Source organism: Notolepis coatsorum (genome assembly GCF_963971535.1).
Source record: "Notolepis coatsorum genome assembly, chromosome: 8".
Lineage (NCBI taxonomy): Eukaryota > Metazoa > Chordata > Actinopteri > Aulopiformes > Paralepididae > Notolepis > Notolepis coatsorum.
Window position 1 is genome coordinate 148,819,708 of NC_140172.1, and position 24,799 is coordinate 148,844,506.

General features: G+C 43.1%; 1 protein-coding gene across 1 annotated transcript; it reads right to left on the minus strand.

The window, feature by feature from the left end:
* Positions 1–9,120: 9,120 nt before the first annotated feature.
* asb14b (ankyrin repeat and SOCS box containing 14b) lies at positions 9,121–22,550 on the minus strand (the record flags this gene model as incomplete). The annotated part of the gene is made up of 9 exons (XM_084320009.1): positions 9,121–9,296; positions 9,406–9,559; positions 18,273–18,807; positions 18,910–19,081; positions 19,496–19,741; positions 21,274–21,432; positions 21,949–22,080; positions 22,276–22,328; positions 22,432–22,550. The coding sequence occupies 9 exons, from the start codon at positions 22,548–22,550 to the stop codon at positions 9,121–9,123; spliced, it is 1,746 nt and encodes a 581-aa protein (XP_084176135.1).
* Positions 22,551–24,799: the final 2,249 nt, after the last annotated feature.

Consider the following 24,799-nt stretch of genomic DNA (forward strand, 5'->3'; position numbering starts at 1 on the left):
TTTTCACAATTTTTTTAGCAGTGAGATGGAATAGGAGCTATTCGTAGCTCCTGGACTGTTTCTAATAACTGCGCATCAATGTCAAAAAACAAGTCCGTATAAACAAGTTTTGTTTATTATTTAATAGTAAACTACAGCCTGCTACCAACTGGAGAACACAGCGAGAGCCCACAGTTTATATCCTGGTCCCCACCATATATTTTCTCTCCCACTGACCCACCCGGTCTCCTCCCCATATGTATATATTCTCTGTTAGGATCTATCGTTAACAGTACTGTATATTTGCATATCGTATATGTCACAAATGTAACAGTACTATATACGTGTATGTCCCTATGCCATAAATGTCATGATGGCATGTATGTTGTGTATGTCATAAATGTCACTATGAATTGAAAATGGGGGACCCTGATGTAAACAAGACAAAAGTCTTTCTCTGGTCTGCATCCCCTTAACAATTGTGTGTATTGAGCCGTACTGTATTGTACCCATTCTGCAATCTGTTTTCATTCATTCATTCATTCAGTTGTCTGGAAATGACGCCGCTCCGCCTAAGAGTTTATCGGTATATGATTGATTGAAATTTTATTTTCAATATTTTTTGGAGCAGGGAGATTGAATACTGTTTCTTCCAACTGCGCATCATGACAAAAATCAAGTCCTTCCTCTCCCCCAGCGACCTTCATAAAGTTTCACGTTTGTTTATTATTTGTCATAATAAAATACAGAATACTTTATGATGAAATGCTTTGATCTGATATTTCTTTCTACCGTGATCGATGCTGTCTGTGTGGAATGTGTTGTGCTTTTTACCGGTTTTTCGCACCTCGCTACGAGGGCCATTTCATGTATGCACGAGGAGACATAATAATGATAATCTAGCGTTGATTTCAGAAAGATTCGATAATCAGGCAAAAAATTACAACATGATAAGTGTATTCCACTAAAACGCTATTATCGCGTCTTTTCCTGGGATTACTAAGAATCACCAAAACTATACTCATATTCAAAACGGTATAAAACGGAAATGTCCGGATGAAAAAACAATCCGTTTTTTGCATGTTGACTAGAAGCAACTCACTGACAATCAACGGTGTTATTAGACCCATAGCTATAATATAAGATATATTTTAAGCACTTGCAAATTTCGCAATCTCATAGACAGGTCGTGCCGAGGGGCTAAGCAGAGGAGTACAAACAATTGACGAGCGTAGTGAAATAACTCCATTCCACGTCCAGAAAATACTTTTCAAGCTTTTATTCCTTCGTTTCATGAAACAAACAAAATACACTTAATTACATACACTAATATACTGATACTGATGCGTTCTAATGATACTATATTGCGTTCAAGTTCACGTTCACGTTCCTATAAACTTTCTTGCGTTCTTGCGTGGCTTGCGGTCAAAAGAAATTATGCGCTCCTACTCTCACCCCCTCTTTCCGTAAACTGTCAACCTGTGAAAAGGTGAATGAAATTCCATAAGAACACTCCCATTACCACCGCATACGCGTGAACACGCCCTCCACCTAAAGTGACAGTACAACTAATAATACAACACAAATAGAGAATACTGAGACTTCCATTACGGCGCCTACAAGATATTATGCATCATCTCTGCATAAACCCACGACGAGAGTGAGAAATAACAAATAACAAACTCAGCAAGACCGACGGCTTCTCAGTTACAGTGGGTGACAATATTGTCACAAGGAAAGATGAAATCACATACCTGGGTTCCATCCTAGAGGCAAATCTTTCCTGTGACAAAATGGCATCCAATGTAATAAAAAAAGTCAACCAACGAACTAGATTCTTGTACCGGATCTCCTCTCTGGTAAACAAGAATACCCTGAAGACTCTAGCAGGAGCACGCATTCAAGGGTACTACGACTATTGTTACAAAGGGTCAGATTAAACCGAATATATATATTTATTGCCTGAGATCCCATGTATACTATTTGTATATCGTTTGATATCCCTTGTATATTCCTTGTACAATATGCACTGAATATCCCTTTAGTCTAGCAGGACAGACCATAATATTCATTCCTCTATTGGAAGCGATCCCATGGCGCCAGGTACCGAGTAAAGCCTTGCCCCCTCGAGCTGACTTGAAAGCTACCGCCTCGGACTTGTCTTAACATGCCCGCTTTCGCCCACGGCTACGAGACCGAGAGGCGACAGAAATGAGATAGGCACTATTTGTCCGCCGTGGATATAAATATGGCGCAAGAATACAGAACCCCCCTTGCAGTTCCCGTTCAGTTCGCCTTCAGTTCAGTCTGGTTCAGTTACCGAGTAAAGCCTCACCCACTACGCAACGTGTGGTGCAGAGTAGGGCTCGTATCGCCCAAGATAGAATCGTGTTATCCTAATACCTTTGTTCAAGGTACCGTTCGCTATTTACTAGTAAAAGCATTCATTACGAGTCAAAGACCACGTGAAGGGAGTAATTGTGCGTCTATACAGAGCACTTATAGCCGCGTGCAAATAGGAGAGACCAACGTCAAGTTCAACTCGGAACCACCGCGCACTACCGCGCAACACGGAGGATTTACCCCGCCAGCAGAGCCACTTTTCCGGCAAGGATTATTCTTCAGTGCTTTGACTGTGGCGGCTGGAGCAGAACCGTCTGCCCCGCTGCTGCTGTGGGAACTACACATCTACCGTGAGGACCTCCACTCGAGCCCGTCTCTGCCGGAGCAGAGACTCCACGGCTCTCACCTACACAGCGCGCATCCTGGGACCAGGTTGCCTATCCCCACTGCTCCAGGGGTGATATTGCCCCCGTGAACCATTGACTTGCATAGAGCTTTGGCCCCCTCTGCTGGCTTACAACCGGTAGTACCCCCCTTTCCCAGAGCACCATAGAGATCATCCTTAATATTTACTATTGATTACCTATGCACATTCTATTTGCCTTATAAGCGCAATTGACCAAAGTGATGTAATCTAATATCTCCCTTTTATGTAATAAATATTGTAAACTAGTATTTTGTGTGGAAAACCTGTTATTGTGCGAGTGTCGTCATCTAGAATACCTTTGTACGGTGTTGGCCAGTAATGTACAAGTCGGTAGTGATTCAATGATATCAGTACTTGATTAATACAGTCAGGGAATTGTACCCCTCAGTTACAACTATGCTTGCACCTCATGGTACCAAAGCACCTCAAAGGCACTAAAAACAAGATTACAAACATCACAAAACAAACTGGTCAGACTACTACTTGACCTTACTCCTAGAACCCACCTCACCCCTGCCCACTTTGACTACCTAGGATGGCTTAGAGTAGACGACAGAGTACAGCAACTTGCAATGGGCCTGGTCTACAAGATACACTACACCACATAGGTACCCATGTACATGTCGAAATACTTCCCATTGGTCAGTGAATACCACGCCCACAACACCAGAGGGAGTTCCACAAATCATGTGCAACCCAGATTCGGCACAAACAAGGGACTAAACACATTTCGCAATTATGCCACAACAATGTGGAACGTACCCACAGCCGTAAAAAGATGTGAATCCCTACCCACATTCAAAACCGCTCTTAAAGAGCACCTACGGGAGGCTGCAATTCAAAACTGGCCACCGTGAATGTCCAACCAGAAATTAGTCATCATCATGCTAATTTTCTCACAACTGGACTACTGCAATTCCCTCTACTCTGGTCTACTAGTACTGTTTCTTCCAACTGCGCATCATGTCAAAAATCAAGTCCTACCTCTCCCCCAGCGACCTTCATAAAGTTTCAAGTTTGTTTATTCTTTGTCATAATAAAATACAGAATCCTTTATGATGAAATACTTGTTTCTCTATGAGCCCCTGAGAGTGTGCTACATACAGTAACAAAAAAAGTTATTAAGAAGTAAGTAAAAAGTAAGTAAAGGAATGTTCAGTCAATATACATATACAATATACAATACAGAGTAAAATGAGTAACAGTGAGGTACAATGCAGAAATGAGTCATCATCATGCTAATTTTCTCACAACTAGACTACTGCAATTCCCTCTACTCTGGTCTTCCGGACAAAACGATCTTCCTCCTCCACGGTTACATTTGTATAGATGTAGACATATCCATATATCGGACGCTACATGCATGTTGCCTGAGAGTATTTATCTTACACGTTAAGAGATATTATGCATCATCTCTGCATAAACCCACGACCAAGAGTGAGTTGTCTGGAAATGACACCACTCCGCCTGAGACTTTGCCTGAGACTTTACCGGTATATGATTGATTGAAACTTTATTTTCAAAAAAATTTCGAGCAGGGAGATGTAATAGGTTTTATGTAATAGAATAGCACAACTGCACAAGTAGGCCTACTGTTTCTTCCAATTGCGCATCATGTCAAAAATCAAGTCCTTCCTCTCCCCCAGCGGCCTTTATAAAGTTTCAAGTTTGTTCGCTGGGATTGTGGGAAATAAGATGGCTGACTCCCTTGCCAAACAGAGCCTGGGAAGGGAGGAAGAGATAGGCATTTCAATGGGAAGAGTAGAACTCAGAGAGAAGATAAAGAAAGGAGTTGAGGCTGAGTGGCAGGCTGAGTGGGAAAGGGGGACCAAGGGAAGGCACTATTTCTCTCTGCAGCCTCGGGTCAAAATCAAGGTGGATGGATATGGGTCGAGGAGTGATAGGGTGAAGATGTGTAGATTGAGGCTGGGACACTGTGGGTTGAACAGTACCTTGTGCATTGTGGGAAAACATCCAGATGGGGGGTGTGAATGTGGAGAGACTGAAACTGTCGGGCATGTCTTCCTAAAGTGTGAAAGGTATAGGAAAGAGAGGGAAATCTTTTATAAAAGTCTGGTAGAGTTGGGAGTATCTTCCTTCTCTTTTAAATCTTTCTTTGGCATGGATAATGAGAACCACCAGCTGATCACAGAGGCAGTGCTGACATTTCTGCATGCTTCAGAGTTGTACCAGAGGATATAGCGTTATTGTATTTATTAGTATTGGACAGGCAAGAGGAGCAGAGAAGAAGGAGATAGTGTGTTTTGAAGATGAGAAGAAGAAGAGGGTAAACAATCAAAAGTTGGTTTACCAGAGGCCTAACTATGGCACACCACTAGCGTAGTATAAGAACTGAGGAGGGCAGTAATAATACGCCTGCGGGAAATTCGAAAGAAGAAGAAGAAGAGCTCATCAAAAGAATTGCGGAGGGCAGTAATACGCCACGATGCGTCTACACTGCCGGAAATTCTAAAGAAGAAGAAGAATTTGTCATAATAAAATACAGAATATTTTATGATGAAATGCTTGTTTCTGTATGAGCCCCTGAGAGTGTGCTACATACAGTAAAAAAAGGTAATTTATATTAGAGGGTAAAGAATTAGATGATTTTATTTTGTTCATATTCACCGCACTCCAAATGTTTGCCGGATTAGAGTATGAGTTTGTAACCAACTCCAGATAGTTTTAGTTTCATTTTTAGATTTTCTTACTACTGCAGTACATTTGTTCCTAATTTGCCTAAAAGAAAGCCAATGTTGAGGGTCTCCAGAACGCCTGGCCCGAGACCATGTAGCATTTCTGTCTTTAATTAGGGTTGACAATTCCTGAGAAAACCAGGGTATTACTCTATCTTTAATGCGGACTTTTTTTAAAGGAGCATGCTTGTCAACTAATAAATTGTATCCTGAATGAACACGAGGGGACTGTAATGAAATTACATGTTTTCAGTTTGAGGACATTGGTCGTGGAGTTACTTACCTCGCCTACGCTAAGTGCAGTTCGCTTGATTGTCCAGCTGGTGGAGCCAGAGCTCCTTGTGTATCTGCAACGTGAGAGAACATAACAGAAAAACAGGGAGAGATTGGATCGTAAAGTCAACTTGATGTCACCCGCTGATCGTTCGTGAGGTTAACGTTATTCGTTTCCTTTGTCTATATGATTCAGATGAGCAGAAGATATATGCAACTCTTCCTCTTTTAGGTGTTTTTTGAGTTTAGATATTTAGCTCGTATCCTATTGGAGGGTGGCTGCCACGTGACGAGGATGTGTTGGGAAGTATACTTGAATAGCGTTACATTGTTCTTAAATAATTCCTCTATGGTTACATTTGTATAAATGTAGACATATCCATATATCGCACGCTACACGCATGTTGCCTGAGAGTATTTATCTTACACGGTAAGAGATATTATGCATAATCTCTGCATAAACCCACCACGACCGAGAGTAGGTTGTCTGGAAATGACACCGCTCTGCCTGAAAGTGCATAGGTTATTCTAATACTATACGGTAGTCAAATACCTGCGTTGTGTAGTCTATTTTTGGAGCAGTGAGATGGAACGCTATGTGCTCGTAGCTCCCTCCGTCGTTCAACTGCGCATCATTATAAAAATCAATCCCCGACCCATGTGAGAATTGGCTGGGAGGCGCATTATTAATTACGTCATATCATACCACAGTTTATATACTGGTACCAACTGAAGAACACAGCGAGAGCCCACACTTTATATACTGGAAAATATGTAACATGTTGACATACATTTTCATGATCAATCACCTCTAATATGAAACACCATCTTCCTGACTGCTATTATGGAAAAATTACATCTTCTTCCCTGTGCAATATTTAGTGTAATATTCCTTTACCTTTTAACATATTAGGGACTCAGGTCCTGCTAGCCAGATCCAGTTTATCAGTATTCATCCCACACCGTTATCATATGAGAACTGCCTGACTCTTTTTCTGTATGCAAAACCTTGATTTATTTTACTATAAGGCTGAAAGTATCCTTGGCCTCGTGGCTCACTTCTCAGATTGTCTTCCGCTCTCTGTATCGAACGGAGACTATGTCCACAGAATAAACTATCTTTTTTCCTATCCATTGACTCTATATCAATTTCTCTTAAGTTCACCAGACTTGGGGGGGGGGGGTCCATCAGGGGGGGGGGGGGGTCCTTTGGAACAGTTTGGAATAGGGATGGCACTTTGGATAGTATCTTTGCCCGTAGCCACCAGTAGTTCCTCAAATGACACTGGTTGGTCTGAACCACTGTGGTTCATACTGTCTGACCAGATGGATTCTTGCGTGATCTCATGAAGCTGCCATGCAAGGTTAGGGGGGAGGGGCACCACACAGTACAAAATAAATAGATTTGACCCTTATTGACAACACATTGTGAAATGCTGTTGGTTGTGATTGACAACACATTGTGAAATGCTGTTGGTTGTGATTGACAACACATTGTGAAATGCTGTTGGTTGTGATTGACAACACATTGTGAAATGCTGTTGGTTGTGATTGACAACACATTGTGAAATGCTGTTGGTTGTGATTGACAACACATTGTGAAATGCTGTTGGTTGTGATTGGTGCCCGACCATCTGAGAGCACCACAGTCCGTTGAGGTTTTTAAAAGGGGCCTAAAACAATTATTTTTAACAAGGCATTTGCCTGAATTATTATTTATATATATATATTTTTTTATCTGTATGTTTCTTCCATTTCAATTGGTTGTTTTATACATTTTAATTGTTTTTATTCATTAATTTTTTTTATCTTTATCTCCTGTAGCACTTTGAGATTGTCACAAATATAAAGTGCGGTACAAATTTTATTTATTATTATTATTATTATTATTATTATTATTATTATTATTATTATTATTATTATTATTATTATTATTATTATTATTATTATTATTATTATTATTATTATTATTATTATTATTATTATTATGAGTGGTTTTGCAGCATGACATCAAAGTTCATGCAAATCCATCAAAAGGGCATCAAATCACAGCACTGCAAGTGTTTAGCCGTTACAGCAGGTACAGTAATGTTAATAAACAGATGGATGATACTTGGCATTGTGAATATCCCAGGAGGATTAATTAATAAAGGACTTGACTTGACTTGAAAACGACCACAATGTCATTGGATTGAATGTGCCTAGTATCACTATGGAATTTGCGAGTGAATATGTGATTATTATTTAGCTCTTATCCTTAACATAGCCATTAGCCCACTGACTTATATAACCCTCCCATTGCTGTTTGCAGTCATTTTTTCAAAATAATTGAGAATTGCCAATTTTATAAACATAATTCTTTATTTCTGAAGGTATGGTATGGTTTATTTCTTAATCCCAGAGGGGAAACACGGGTTGCCACCAGAGCGAATACAAATATACAAACATGAAAGAAACAATCACATGATACAATACAAGATACACAACACAGTAATAAGAGGAGAGCCTCTCAACACAGTGCTAACGGTGCTCGTTAAAAAATGTAACCGCAGCAGGAACAAAGGACCTTCTCAATCGCTCAGTAGAGCATCGAGGCATCAACAACCTATCAATGAATGAGCTTCGCAGAGCATCAAAAATACTGAACAGTGGGTGGCCTTCAAAGGATAAAATGGGGTTCAGTTTAGTTCTAGTTCGCTTGGCTATGATGATCTCCAAGGAATCAGGAGGGAGGCCAATCACTGAGCCAGCCTTTTTTAATGATTTTATTTATTGTTTTTTTTGTCAGAAACCGTGATGCTGCCCCCGCAGCAGAGAACAGCATTAAAAAGGACACTAGCCAGGATACCTTGATAGAAGACATGAAGAAGTGACCTGCTGATGTCGAAGGATCTAAGCTTCCTCAAATGAAAAAGCAGAGACTGGGCTTTTTTGAACACAGGATCTGTGTTCTGCTTCCAGTCCAGATTACCGTCCAGGTGAACGCCAAGATATTGATAGGACCGGACTATTTCAACCTCCTGCCCCCTAATGAAGACAGGAGAGACGTTCACCTTCTTCCTACTGAAGTTGATGACCAACTCCTTGGTTTTTTCTATGTTTAGTTCCAAAAGATTGGCATCGCACCAGTGGACAAATGAGTCAATCTCCTTTTTATAGGCCCGGTCATCACCTTTGTTGATGAGACCGATAAGAGCAGTATCATCAGAACATTTTTGCATATGGCACATGGCCTCGCTGTGTCTGCAGTCCGCAGTATAGAGCACAAAGAGGAAGGGAGCCAAAACTGTTCCCTGGGGGGCTCCAGTTTTTGTCCAGATGACATCAAGATATCCCTGTATTTCTGAAACCTTTTCTTTTTTGTGGGGGGACATAATTACCGACATAATCCTAGTGCTCTCACTACGGGCTGACTATACTCCCCCTGCCGTAAACGTCATACTCCTTGTAGCGCAGGTAGTCCCTCAGTCTGGGAGGGAGAGGCAGGAAGTTGATGAAGGCCGGGTTCCTCAAGCGCAGGCGACTGAGGTGCCCTCGGATCTGCAGGCGACACAGATGCTTGAGGCTGCGTGCGTTCTCTGAAAAGACAGTTCTTAAAGAGGTAAGTCACACAAATATTATCTGCAGGTTCAAACGTCGTCATTGTTGTTGTTTATTTTTTAAAGGAGAGGGTTAAGGGACTCTTACGTTGGATGTCACATATCTCCGGCCACTGTGTCTGCTCCTCCAGCGTGTCCTTGAGCTTGGTGCACAAGGTGACGTGGTCTGTGTAGTCCAGCATGATGCGCACCACCAGACCGGACATGTGTTTGAGCCAGTTCACCGTTATCACCTCGCAGAACTAGAGAGAGGGGAAAAACAAGGAAACACCCATAACGCAAATTTCACATGTGTTGTATGGAACACTTCACCTGTGATTTACATGATTCTTACATGTGTTCACATGGTGTCACAGATGTGTAATGTTTACACTTAACTTTGCTTTCACGCATCGCCATGTGATCACAGTACCTCAAGTTTCAAGTTTTGTTTTATTTGTCACACATAAGGTAAATATAGAATAACAGTGAAATGTTTGGTTCTGTATGACCCTCCTGAGATTATGCTTCATACAGTAAATTAGTAAAACATTAAAGAATAAAGGCCAAATACTATACAAAATAATAGGGTGGAACTAGGGATGTCCGATATTATCGGCCTACCGATATTGGCATTAAAATGTGATATAGGAAAATATCAGTATCGGTTAAAAAAAAATATTAAAAAATTCTTTTTTATTTTTACATTTATTTAACCTTTATTTACCCAGGCAAGCAAGTAAGAACACATTCTGATTTAATTTATTGTCAAAAGAATGCATAATGTTGTGTTAATTCCACAACAAGAGATATGTAATGTTAATTACCTGAAATTATTCCGCTTTTTGGGGGGGAAACCCTGCATATATCGGTATCGGTTGATATCGGTATCGGAAATTAAGAGTTGGACAATATCGGTATATCGGTATCGGTAAAAAAGCCAATATCGAACATCCCTAGGTGGAACGGTTCACAAAATCCACGGTTCGGTTCATATCACGGTTTTGGGGTCACGGTTTTTGGTTCGGTTCGGTATATCTTGTTTGTTATTAAAAATAAATGTAACACCAAAAATACCATACATCAGCATAAGATATATAGCCTAAAAAGAATCCAACTTTTCAGTTATTCTCAAGGACGTACAGTAGTCATGCAAAAACTGAAAGAATGAGGCAGTTTGACATCAGGCACATCATTTTGACAGTGACCGGTTAGAGCTAGGAGAGATTTTGGTACAGCAAGAGGGGAGGCATTGCTGATTTAAACATGCTTCTTATTTATTTGGTGTAAAAAAAAAGGTTTACAGCGGTTTGCCTTAAATAATGTTTGGCACACAAAGACCGAACTGACTGAAAAATATAGGCTACATTTGTCAAGGTAATAACTTAGTGCAAACAAAATAATTAAACCCTTCTATTTTTGTGGCCACATTATAGATAAAGGCCATCAACATAAATATGCATATGCTCAACCAGCACTAGACTTTCCTTTCTTTAAAATAAACACAAAAAAACAATGTCAACAATGTTTAAATTCCCTGATTGTCAGTTCTTAATGGAAAGATTAGTTTTCCGCTTGAAATTAAAGTGCAGTATTTGAAATACAATGAAAGGAATATGGCTGGATTTCTTATCAAAAGGAAAAGTGTCACTGTGTTATTTAAAATAAATAAATAAACAAACAAATTAGAAGGCCATCAATATAAAATGCAGCATAAATCAAACTAACACACACACTGTACTGTTTCAAAACAACACTGCTCAGTTCATTCTATTTTTAAAATAAGTACATTGTCTTTCTACATTTATTTAGACTAACATTATTTAAATATTGAGTGCAACACAGTTTAGCGTGTGGTACCTTCGTTCTCGACTACCTACAGTGGAAGTTGAGTGGAGTGTTTTCAATTGGTTTGGGGGGTAGGATTTGAATTTTATTTAATATCTTTTGTTTGTGTTTAGGTTTTAATTTAATTTGTATTAGGTTTGTATAGGGTGGTGATGTTAGGGTTGGGTATTTTGTTTTGTTTGTTCTGGGTTTGTTGTTGTTATTATTGTTTTCTTTTCTTTGCCGGGTTCTTGCCTTATCCGATCCAGTTGCTGGGTTGTACAGTAGGTGGCGGTATGCGCCTTTCTGTGGTTTGCGACCCGCCATTAACACCAAAGAAGAAGAAGAAGAAGAAGAGCGGAGTCGAATCGAGTGTTGGCTCCCGCTGTTGTGCTGTATATGCGGGGGACGGCAAGGAGTATCTGGGGTATGTTTACTGGATCAAAGGTGGAAGTTGCCTGGTCAAGTTTGACGGCTATAGCGGAGACGAGGCGATGGATGTGTCCGCCTTGCGCCCTTGCGGGTCCCTAGTGGACTGATCTCGACGTCGGGAGCTAAGACGTGTAGTGGGAGCGACGAGCGAGGGAGATGACGATAGGGATGGGAACGGCCATGACAGGGGAAAGGAGTCGGATAATGGCAGTATGGAGTGTGGTGCGGGGGGTGAGAGCGGGGGTGAAGGGTGGCGTAAGGTGGAGAAGAGGAGCAGGGAAAGTGGGGGGAAGGGGCTTAAGAGGAAGAAGGGTAGGGGAGATAGCTCGAGTGGGTCGGATGGTGAGGGTGGAGGAAGTGATATTGCAGGAGTGATTCATATAGTGGTTAGGTTTGAGGGGGAGGGGGGAGTGAGGAAAAGGATGTTCGAGTTGCCCAAACTCATAGAAGAGCAGTTAGGTGAGGTGAAGTTTGCAAAAGTGTTGGGAGATGGGAATCTGATTATAGGGTGTGTAAGTGTAGAGCAGGTGAAGAAGGCTAGGAAGATGAGGAGCATTGGTGGAGTTAGTATAAGTAAGGTAGTAAGAGTAGGGGAGAAGAGGGAGGGGGGGTGTAAGGGGGTGATAGCTGGGATACCGGTCGAGGTTAGCATGGAGCAGCTGGTGGGAAATTTAAAGAGAAACATGCGTAATAGGACAGTTATTTAAGAGTGCAGAAAGGATGAAGAGAGGAGCAGATAGGATAGAGACGGAGACAGTAGTGGTTCAGTTTCAGTTTAGTTAAGGAAGTTCAGAGTATCGGGGAAGATACTCCAGTCCTTCTACTCCGGAGCTGTAGAGAGCATCTTGACCGGAAACATCACTGCCTGGTATGGAAACAGTACGGCACAGGACAAGAAGGCCCTACAGAGAGTGGTGCGCTCAGCCGAGCGTACCACGGGTATTGCGCTACCTCCCCTGCAGGCTCTATACAACAAGAGGTGCAAATCCAGAGCCTGCAGGATAATGAAAGACCCCCACCACCCCAACAACAGCCTGTTCCAGCTACTGAGGTCAGGCAGACGCCTGCGAACCCCAGCTACTAGGACGGAGAGGCTTAGGCTCAGCTTCTTCCCCCAGGCCATCAGAGCCTTGAACAATGAACATTGAGTGCCACAGAACACTGAACTATCCACACACAAGCACACATGAGCACACACACGACACGCACGCTGTGCACGCTCACACACTAGCAGCCACTTTAACACTTTAACAAGAGCGGGCACACACTCATGCCGCACACACGCACACTTATGGCCAAGAGGAAAGGCCACTTTAAATTAGTATAACAACAGGAACAGTGTATTGCACTACTAAAGCTACCTAGCATGTCCTATATGCTCTGTAAATAACTATGTACAGATACCGAGATGTCACACCATGTTACCTGTTACCTGTTTATTGCACAATGTTGTTTTATTATTGGATTCTATTATATGTTGTACCACTGTATTGCACATCGTCGCGGGCAAGACCACCCGCATTTCATTGTATACTTGTATGCCGTGACAAATAAAACTCTTGACTTGACTTGACTTGAAGGTGAGGTTGTTCCTAGTGAGGTGTTTGTAGGGTATATGGTGTTTAGGGTTAGGGAGTTTGTTCAGAGTCCACTGAGGTGTTATAGGTGCCAAGTGTTTGGGGATATAGCCATTACGTGTAGGAAGAAACAGAGGTGTGCAAGGTGTGGCGGGGAACATGACTATGGGAAGTGTGGAGAGGGAGTGAAGCTGAAGTGTTGTAGTTGTGGTGGGGAGCATATGTAACGGGGAAGCCCGTGGGTATGTCCACAGTCACGGAAACAGGTGTGTTGACGAGTGACTGTGGCAGTGCGGGCTGGTAAATTAAACTCACTTCCCCATAACAGGGTTAACAGACGCATAGGTACGGTAGTTAGGAGTGAATTCACTTCTTAGTGCAGCGGCCTGTGTTGTCGCCCGCGGACGCGGGAGCCCCCTGTTCGACTCCCCCTCGGGACATTCTCATTTAACATCAAACACAACGCAGACCAATATGATCCGTCACAGTGGTGCCCAGTGACCCTGAGGGGCGTGAGTTTAGGGAGGTGAGTGTAACGGGGAAGCCCGTGGGTATGTCCACAGTCACGGAAACAGGTGTGTTGACGAGTGACTGTGGCAGTGCGGGCTGGTAAATTAAACTCACTTCCCCATAACAGGGTTAACAGACGCATAGGTACGGTAGTTAGGAGTGAATTCACTTCTTAGTGCAGCGGCCTGTGTCGTCGCCCGCGGACGCGAGCCCCCTGTTCGACTCCCCCTCGGGACATTCTCATTTAACATCAAACACAACGCAGACCAGTATGATCCGTCACACATAGTGTAGCGTTTAGGGGTTGTGAGGTGATGAAAAGGGAGGTAGTGGTTCAGAGAGTGAGAAGGGAGGGTAAGTTATCATATGCAGAGGCGGCTAGGAGGTAGGACGGGGAAGTCAAGATAAGGTACAGGGGTTTAGAGAAGGGCAGTTGGCAGAAAGGGTAGGACAGGAGGATAGAGAGAGGGTGTGGGAGGAGACGTTTAGTATTGTGGCCTTTGTGGCAGGAGTGGTTAATGCTACGGCAATGGTTAAGGGCAGAACGGAGAGGATAAAGATGATTGTTAGAGTAGCGGTTCAACACTTGGGAATGGACGGTTTGAAATGGGGGGATGTGGTTAGGGAATTAGAGAAGGGGATTGTGAATATTCAGGAAGTTCAGAGTCAACCCATTGGAGGTAAGGAGTGTATCACAGAGGGGGGCTCAGTCAGGGAGGAGCAGCATTAGCTGCACTTCATGATGGTGAAGGAAATGGACATTATAGGAGGTAAAGGATACCAGAAGATGGCGGTAATGCCCTAAAAGTGGCCAGCCGCCGTTAAAACCTCAATAAAAAGAAGAAGAAGAAGAAGAAGAAGTAGAAGAAGAAGAAGAAGAAGAAGAAGAAGAAGAAGAAGAAGAAGAAGAAGAAGAAGAAGAAGAAGAAGAAGAAGAAGAAGAAGAAGAAGAAGAAGAAGAAGAAGAAGAAGAAGAAGAAGAAGAAGAAGAAGAAGAAGAAGAAGAAGAAGAAGAAGAAGAAGAAGAAGAAGAGGCAATACTCCCGGTTGGAGTTAGTAAACACAGTTGTATGTTAGCCTTTTTGGATGTTGAATAAACGTCATTGTCTTTCGACACCCCGCCTCAGACTCCCATCTTATCCTCTGCTAGCTACGGTAACATTTCATTGATGTCTGATAATGATGTCACTGGTATGGAAGCAAATGAGTGCCAGAAGTATTTGAATTTAATCAGACACCGCATTTATAGCATTGAAAATAATAACTTTGAAAACATGTATCAGAATTTTTTCAGACACCGCATTTTTGTATCTGAATTATTTCAGACACCGCATTTATAGTTTCAGACACCGAATTTATAGCATTGCAAATAAATACTTTGAAAATCATGTATCTGAATTTCTTTGCTCCGAATTTACATATGCGAAATAAAAATGCAGTGTTAATAAAACAATTCGAATGCATAATAAAATTCAATTCGACGCCAAAAAAAAAATTCGATGCATAATTGCGGTGTATATAATTCGATGTAAAAAATTCGATGCATAATTGCGGTGTATGGAATTCGATGTAAAAAACCAACATCCGGGTAACCAGCTGCAGAACCACCACAGCAGCAGCAGGCTGAGGCCCCTCGCTTCCATTGGCTGATTTGGGTCACGTGATTTGGGTCACGTGACCGTCCCACCCAATGGCTGAATTGGAGTATTGCACTGCGGGCATTGGCTGATGCACTGCGGGATTGATTGATTGATTGATTGAAAACTTTATTAACAGATTGCAGAATGGGTACACGTGACCGCCACAGGCCCTGATTGATTGATTGAAAACTTTATTAACAGATTGCAGAATGGGTACAGTGACGTCACAGGCCCGGATTGATTGATTGATTGATTGAAAACTTTATTAACAGATTGCAGAATGGGTACAGTGACGTCACAGGCCCGGATTGATTGATTGATTGATTGATTGAAAACTTTATTAACAGATTGCAGATAGAGGTGTGAGGTATAGAGGTGTGATAGGTGTGATAGGTGTGAGAGGTGTGATAGGTGTGATAGGTGTGCTATGTGGGATCGGTGTGATAGGTGTGAGAGGTGTGATAGGTGTGATCGGACACCTCTCACACCTATCACACCGATCCCACCTATCACACCTATCACACCTATCACACATGATCCCACCTATCACACCTATCACACCTATCACACCTATCACACCTCTCACACCTCTCACACCTCTCACACCTATCCCACCTATCACACCTCTCACACCTATCACACCTCTCACACCTATCACACCTATCACACCTATCACACCTATCACACCGATCCCACCTATCACACCTATCACACCTATCACACCTATCCCACCTATCCCACCTCTCACACCTATCACACCTCTCACACCTATCACACCTATCACACCTCTCACACCTCTATACCCATTCTGCAATCTGTTAATAAAGTTTTCAATCAATCAATCAATCAATCCGGGCCTGTGACGTCACTGTACCCATTCTGCAATCTGTTAATAAAGTTTTCAATCAATCAATCAATCAATCCGGGCCTGTGACGTCACTGTACCCATTCTGCAATCTGTTAATAAAGTTTTCAATCAATCAATCAATCAATCGGTCACTGTACCCATTCTACAATCTGTTAATAAAGTTTTCAATCAATCAATCAGGGCCTGTGGCGGTCACGTGTACCCATTCTGCAATCTGTTAATAAAGTTTTCAATCAATCAATCAATCAATCAATCAATCAATCAATCAATCAATCAATCAATCCCGCAGTGCATCAGCCAATGCCCGCAGTGCAATACTCCAATTCAGCCATTGGGTGGGACGGTCACGTGACCCAAATCACGTGACCCAAATCAGCCAATGGAAGCGAGGGGCCTCAGCCTACTGCTGCTGTGGTGGTTCTGTGGTTCTGCAGCTGGATACCCGGATGTTGGTTTTTTACATCGAATTCCATACACCGCAATTATGCATCGAATTTTTGACATCGAATTATATACACCGCAATTATGCATCGAATTTTTTTTTTGTCGTTGAATTGAATTTTATTATGCATTCGAATTGTTTTATTAACACTGCATTTTTATTTCGCATAGGTAAATTCGGAGCAAAGAAATTCAGATACATGATTTTCAAAGTATTTATTTGCAATGCTATAAATTCGGTGTCTGAAACTATAAATGCGGTGTCTGAAATAATTCAGATACAAAAATGCGGTGTCTGAAAAAATTCAGATACATGTTTTCAAATTCAGATACATGTTTTCAAAGTTATTATTTTCAATGCTATAAATGCGGTGTCTGATTAAATTCAAATACTTCTGGCACTCATTTGCTTCCATACACTGGCTGTATTGGAGCTGGCCAACGTGCGTTGTACTTGTAGCGTCACAAACCGTGTTAACGTTATGTGTATGCCTATGTAATGTTAATGCCTATGTTTTTAAAGTAGTAATGAAGATTGATTTATATTGCGATTGCCATTTCCACAAACTTTCTACGAACTGACTAGCACCTGCTGCTGCCGGCCAGCAGCCGGCGTTTCACCTCTCTGTGCCAAATTAATGAATTAATGAAAACTTTATTTAACAGATTGCAGAGAAAAAAATACATATACGGCGGGGAGAGAATATATACATGCGGTGGGGAGGAGACTGTCTATTAGGTGGGGGTGGGGAGTTTGGACATTTACGGTGTCCAGTTTCGAATTGCAGCCTCCCGTAGGTGCTCTTTAAGCACGGTTTTGAATGTGGGTAGGGATTCACATTCCTTTACAGCTTTGGGTAGGGCGTTCCACATTGTTGTGGCATAATTGCGAAACGTGTTTAGTCCCTTGTTTGAGCCGAATCTGGGTTTAACATGATTTGTTGAGCTTCCTCTGGTGTAGTGGTTGTGGTATTCACTGACCTTTGGGAAGTATTTTGACATGTACATGGGCACCTTAGTCGTATAGTGTATCTTGTAGACCAGGACCATTGCAAGTTGCTGTACTCTGTTGTCTACTCTAAGCCATCCTAGGTTGTCAAAGTGGGCAGGGGTGAGGTGGGTTTTAGGGGTAAGGTCAAGTAGTAGTCTGACTAGTTTGTTTTGTGATGTTTGTAATCTTGTTTTTAGCACCTTTGAGGTGCTTTGGTACCATGAGGTGCAAGCATAGTCGTAGTACCCTTGAATGAGTGCTCCTGCCAGAGTCTTCAGGGTATTCTTGTTTACCAGAGAGGAGATCCAGTACAAGAATCTAGTTTGTTGGTTGACTTTTATTTGAAGATAATAATAATCCCCTGAACCAAACAATACACACATGCCCCAAACCGTGGAGGTCGAACCGAACGATGTACGGTTCGAATGCATACTTAAATACAAAACAAAAAATTTACAAATGCAAAAACAAAAGGAGGTAGAGAGATCTTTAGTAATACATGGATAAAATATGGTGTAGTGTTAAAGTGTCTAAAGTGAATGTTAAAGGTAAATACCTTCACATGAGCTAACGTGTGATAACATGATATATGACGTGTCTCTCCTGTACGGAAAGGGCAGTGAGAAAGCAAGCGTGAGTGAGGAGGGCAGGACCTCCCCTCTGAGACACGACGTCTCACATCAGTCTTACCACCACGTCCTTGATGACCTCGCTCGTCCAGGGCGCGTAGTCATGGGAACTGTCGCCGTAGGGGCAGTTGAAGCAGCGCTGCACGTCGTAGCCGTGGTTCAGGATCATCCTGAGCATCACCTCGTCCTTCAGCGCGTACTGCAGCGCCGAGGGGAAGTGCGTGGTGTTGACGCGCGAGTAGTAGTTGACGTTGGCGCCGAACTTCAGCAGGACGTTGATGAGCTCGTAGTTGCCCTGCCTCAGAGCCGCCTGCAGGCAGCTGAGCGGGTCCTGGTTCAACATGGCGCCGGCCTCCAGCAGCAAGCGGGCGCAGTGCAGGTCATTGTTGCACACGGCGAAGTAGAGGGTGGACCGGCGCTCGTCGGCGTAGTTGCGGCGCACCTTGGGATGCAGCATGAAGTTGGGGTCGTAGCCGGCCTGGAGGAGCAGCTCCAGACACCGGGCGTGGCCCCCGGCCGCCGCGGAGTGGAGCGGACTCATCCCGCTGTCCTTCACCACCACCATCTGGGTCACCGGGATCAGGTACTCCAGTGCCCTGTCACAGACGAGAGGAGAGATCTACAGTGTGACCACGTGCTCTAGAGATACGACACCATCTACAGAGCATAAAGGAGACGGTAACGGGCTGGTTCCTCACAGTATGTGTCCGTGGTACGCCGCGCGGTGGATGGGCAGGTGCCCGCTGTACAGTGACACGTTGGGGTCGGCCCCGTAGTCCAGCAGCAGGGAGATGATGTCAGGGTTCCCTGAGGCTACCGCCTCAAACAAGATGGTAGCGGATTCCTCTGATTCACACCCCACATGGGCTCCTGGAAGTAAATGGTGCATTTATATAACGGCTTTTATCCAAAGCGCTGTACAATTTTGTTCCTCACATTTCACTCACACACCGACGGCGGAGGCGACCATGCGAGGTGCCAACCTGCTCATCGGGAGCAATTAGGGGTTAAGTGTCTTGCTCAAGGACGGGAGGAGTGGGAATCCAACACACACACACACACACACACACACACACACACACACACACACACACACACACACACACACACACACACACACACACACACACACACACACACACACACACACACACACACACACACACACACACACACACACACACACACACACACACACACACACACACACACACACACACACACACACACACACACACACACATTTTAAAGAATAGCTGAAAAAGAACAAAACATCACATGTACCTTTCTGCAGCAGGGCCTCCACCACGTTATAGTGTCCGTTCTGCGCAGCCAAAGCCAGGGGAGTCTTCCTCTTGACGTCGCACGCGTTGGGGTCAGCGCCAGACTCCAGGAGGAGGTACACAAAGTTCTCCAAGCCTAGGAAGGCCGATTCGTGTAAGGCGGTCCGGTTTAGTGGTCCCGTTTGGTCCACTTTGGCGTGATAGCGGAGCAGAAGTGTAGCCAAGTCGTACTGGTCATTTAGGATAGCTAATGAGAACGGAGGGGAGAAGAGTGGAGGAGAGGAGGAGGGGATTAATAATGAGCTGATCACTGATCAGTCAAATGAGATGTGTCTGGCAATGCCACCTTTTCACTGCCTATACTGATTCCAAGGCCGATACAGAATAGCCTACTGATCCGATCCTTGATAAACCTAGATCATTGGTTTGTGATTATTGGACAAGAATATGGATATAATGTATTTACCAGACTAGAGACATCAGAATCAGATTCAGAAAGGTCTTTATTGAAGGAATTAGTTTTGGTTGTTTGGTGCAACATTAACAGAAAATTATGGTATAATAAAATAAAATGGAATATATAAACTAAATTGAAATAAAACTACAATAGAATAGAATATAGAGGGCGGCTTCGTGGCGCAGCGGACTAAGCGCTCGTCACCAACGCAAGAGACACTGGTATTGAATCCGGCTGTCAGCGTTGCCTCCGGCTTGGCCGGCCGTCATACTGGCTCGATTGGCAGAGTCAGCGGGAGGGAAGCCGGTGGGTGGGTCCGGGTCGTTGTAAACAGCGACTCCTACAGTTCGGTCGGGGCGCCTGCACAGCGAGGGAAGGATCTGGAGGGAGGTAGTGTGACCTTCCACACGTTACACTCTCCCAGTGAGAGTCCGCGCTGCCAGGTGAAAAGAAGCGGTGGGCTGGGTACACATGTGTCGGAGGAAGCATGTGATAGTCTCCGCCCTCCAGGACCGACGGTAGGGGGTAGAGTGTGCAATGACCAGGAAGGGGATTGGGAATTGGCATAACGACTAACATTGGGAGGGGAGAAAAACGGAAAAAGGAAGGGGGAAAAAGATTAAAAAAAATAAATAAATAGAATATAGGACAGGGCTATATAATTGTGCAGGGTGTACTGTAGTAGAGTATATACATCATCATCATCATCATCATCATCATCAGGTGGCTTCTTCGTTCCGAAGGTTGCCTATCACTCCAACCCATTCTGTCCCCACTTCTTCTCTCCAACTCCAATATACACTAAATTATAATAGAAATACAGTGGAATAGAATATGTAGCAGGGCTGTGCTGGTTTACCATGGTAATAGAGATCATGTCACTTTACCTTTGATTACTGAAATGTTACACGTGGCTCTTGTTATCGGATTTCAGAATTGGGGAATATCCCCGATACCGAGGCCTTTTTTAATGTATGGGCCCGATATCCGGTACCACAATCGGTGCATTCCTAGAATGAAGAGAGGCTTAGACCATAGGGCTGGGCAATCTTTTAAACTTTTTACTTTACTTTTTTAAACGATGACGATTCTGACTTGAGTTATTTTGTATGTTACAACAAGAGACTTTTAAGTTTTAAGTCAAGCACTTTGATACATGTTATGTTGTCTGTTTAAGAAAGAGTGCAATAAATGATTTGATTGAAAAAAATAAGAATCGTGGTGAGAGAATCGTGATCTCAACTCTCAGAGAGAAAAATCATGATTCACATTTTTAGCAAGAATCGCCCAGCCCTACTTACAGTATAGACACCACGACCCACCTGCCACTATAGGAGAGTCCTCCTCGTCGTTCTGGAGGTCTGGGCTGCCCCCGTTCTGCAGCAGGAATGTAGCGTTCTCCCGGAGGCCGTGCACCACAGCGAGGAACAGCGGCGTCTCGCCCTTCAGGGTGCGACACTGACCCGCTCCCAAGGGGGATGCTGTAATGAAGTAATAATTTTTTTTAGTTTTTTTTTAATACATTTATTTATTAGTCGTCAAAGGTACAGTGGAATAATACAGTACACATTGAACGGCACGTTTAATATTTTCGCCCCTTCCTTCCAGGGTTCCCACAGACATTGCAAAATTAAATTCAAGGACTTTCTCATTTTAAAAAGGATACAGTTCACTTTTAAGTGTTGTTTTCTATAGCAAACAATTATAATAATAATAAATAAAGAGAGCATTTTCTTTTTTAAATCGGATCCCATATTTATGGCTCAAAGCCAATCCCCGACAATTAGCGACACCTTAATTCAGAAAAAAATAAATAAATAGAATAAATTAAATGTCTTCATTCAGTACAATTCTATCATGGATGAACAAAACCCTTAATGTGGACGGTCGATTTGAATTTCAAGGACTTTCCAAACACCCTGTCCAGGTAATGAAGTAATAATGTAATAAATATAGTACTTATCAACAGCACAGACTGACATGTTTAATAAGCTCACCTGGGAAGATCATCTCTAGTATTCCTTTATGCTGCTGGACCGCAGCTTCATGCAAAGGGATCCATCCTCGCTCGTCCACCCTCGACATGACCCCCGGCCGCACGGTCAGCCTGTCAAGAGTGTCTTCATCACCTATGTGAGGAACACCGTTATATCATACCTGGTCAAGAGTAGTGGTTAAAGTCCAAGTTTATTTGTCACATACACATTATACATTTGTATATATTATGTACAATGGAAGTGAAATGCCCCCCCCCCCCCCCCCTAGACTGTGCATGTATAAAACCTTTTTAAAAATAAAAAGTATTTTCCGGGAAATTATCATACCCTCTCTTATCGCTTTGAAGATCTCATCAGGATCCTCACTGGGTTTCAGATCACTGTAGAAACACATCATGTAGATCATTGTGATGATAAAAAGCCAGCGCTCTACAACGAAAGCAACATATTTCACCACGAGGGAACGATAAAAACAACACCAACCTGGGATTCAAGCCCTTGAGTTTTCTGTATTCAATCAGACTCTGTTCTATGATATACTGTGTTGCCTCATCCTCGTCTTCCTCCGAGTCATAAAAGTCATCCTGATTCTCTGTGTTCATTTGTTTCTCCAGACTGGATCAGCTGCTCCCCTGGTTGCTCTGGGGGAGACATAGCAGTTAGATGAACTAGCAGACTGTGTTTATTGTGTTTATTGTTTAAAAGGATCCCCATTAGCTGCCACCTAAGTGGCGAGCTAGTCTTCCTGGCGTCCACAGAAAGACAACAGAACACACAAAACATAACAACATGAGATAACATTGAGGTTACATATGACCAATCACAATTAACACTGATAATCTAAAAACAGTAAAACATTGTACTAGACATCATTATCAACATCGGAATATTTTGCTCACATATTTAAGTAGTGCATTCTCAGGTGGTATTTGAAAGACACTTTGCTATTCAATTGACTTATGTTCAGTGGGCAGTTATTCCAATGATTGATGGCACGATAAACAACAGTCCTCCTTAAAGCATTTGAACAGCAGTCCTCCTTAAAGCATTTGATTTTGGACGTGGTAACATAATCTGTCCATCATCGGCTGACCTAGTAAAATAAGAATGAACCTGCTGGAGCCAGAGACCAGATGAACCAGCAGACTGTTGTAGAACCTGGAGCCAGAGACCAGATGAACTAGCAGACTGTTGTAGAACCTGGAGCCCAGAGACCAGATGAACTAGCAGACTGTGTTGTAGAACCCGGAGCCAGAGACCAGATGAACTAGCAGACTGTGTTGTAGAACCTGGAGCCAGAGACCAGATGAACTAGCAGACTGTTGTAGAACCTGGAGCCCAGAGACCAGATGAACTAGCAGACTGTGTTGTAGAACCCGGAGCCAGAGACCAGATGAACTAGCAGACTGTGTTGTAGAACCTGGAGCCAGAGACCAGATGAACTAGCAGACTGTGTTGTAGAACCTGGAGCCCAGAGACCAGATGAACCAGCAGACTGTGTTGTAGAACCTGGAGCCTGAGACCAGATGAACTAGCAGACTGTTGTAGAACCTGGAGCCAGAGACCAGATGAACTAGCAGACTGTGTTGTAGAACCTGGAGCCAGAGACCAGATGAACTAGCAGACTGTGTTGTAGAACCTGGAGCCCAGAGACCAGATGAACTAGCAGACTGTTGTAGAACCTGGAGCCAGAGACCAGATGAACTAGCAGACTGTTGTAGAACCTGGAGCCAGAGACCAGATGAACTAGCAGACTGTTGTAGAACCTGAAGCCAGAGACCAGATGAACTAGCAGACTGTGTTGTAGAACCTGGAGCCAGAGACCAGATGAACTAGCAGACTGTTGTAGAACCTGGAGCCAGAGACCAGATGAACTAGCAGACCGTGTTGTAGAACCTGGAGCCAGAGACCAGATGAACCAGTGTGACCGATCGTATGTCATTTCTTCTGCGTTGTGTTAAATGTCGATGCCCAGAGGAGGACGTTTCGAACACTGGTCTCCCACGCTGTGGGCGACAACATAGACCGCTGCACTAAGAGGTGACTTCACTGCTTGGTACCGTATCTACAGTATGTGTCTTTTAACCCTGTTATGGGGAAGTGGGTTTAACTCGCAGCCCCGCTTACTGCCACAGTCACTTCACAACACACACGTCCATTGTGACGGTGGATATTACTCACGGACCTCCGTTACACTATAGCAGAGAGACCAGATGCCAACAGTAAAAGCAGAATCCGCTACAGTAAGCAGTGGCTACCTTCCACAGTACTAAACCTTTATGATTGAATTTGATGTATAAAATCCATGCAAACTATTATAGTCAACTGAGTGAGGATTATACCCATTCCCTCTGCAGTCATTCTGTCTTTCTTTTATCTTACCTCATTTTATATTTGATCTTACTACTACTACTTATTGTTATTGAACACACACACAAACACACACGCACCCTGCACCTTAACATGCATACACTATACGCAAGACACATTCTGTAAATAATTGACTCTTTTATTTAATCTTCTCATTTTATCTTATTATTCTATTCTTTATTCTATTTATTTATGATTTATTCTATCTACTAAATCATTGTTGTTTCTTAACTGTGCACTGTTGAGTCTGAGCTCGAAACACAAACCCCTGTATTGTTGTGTATTTGACAAATAAATAACTTGAAGTTCTTTATATAACTATCATTTTCTACAATGTTGAATTACTGTTAGCTTGAAATATCTGGTCCAGTTCCTCTTCGGTTAGAGACGGCCAACTGCAGGGCCTGTATCTAGTAGGCTCTCTGCCGCCAGCATGGCTGGATCTAAGGCATGGGTGCCTCTGTACACTCATACAGTAACT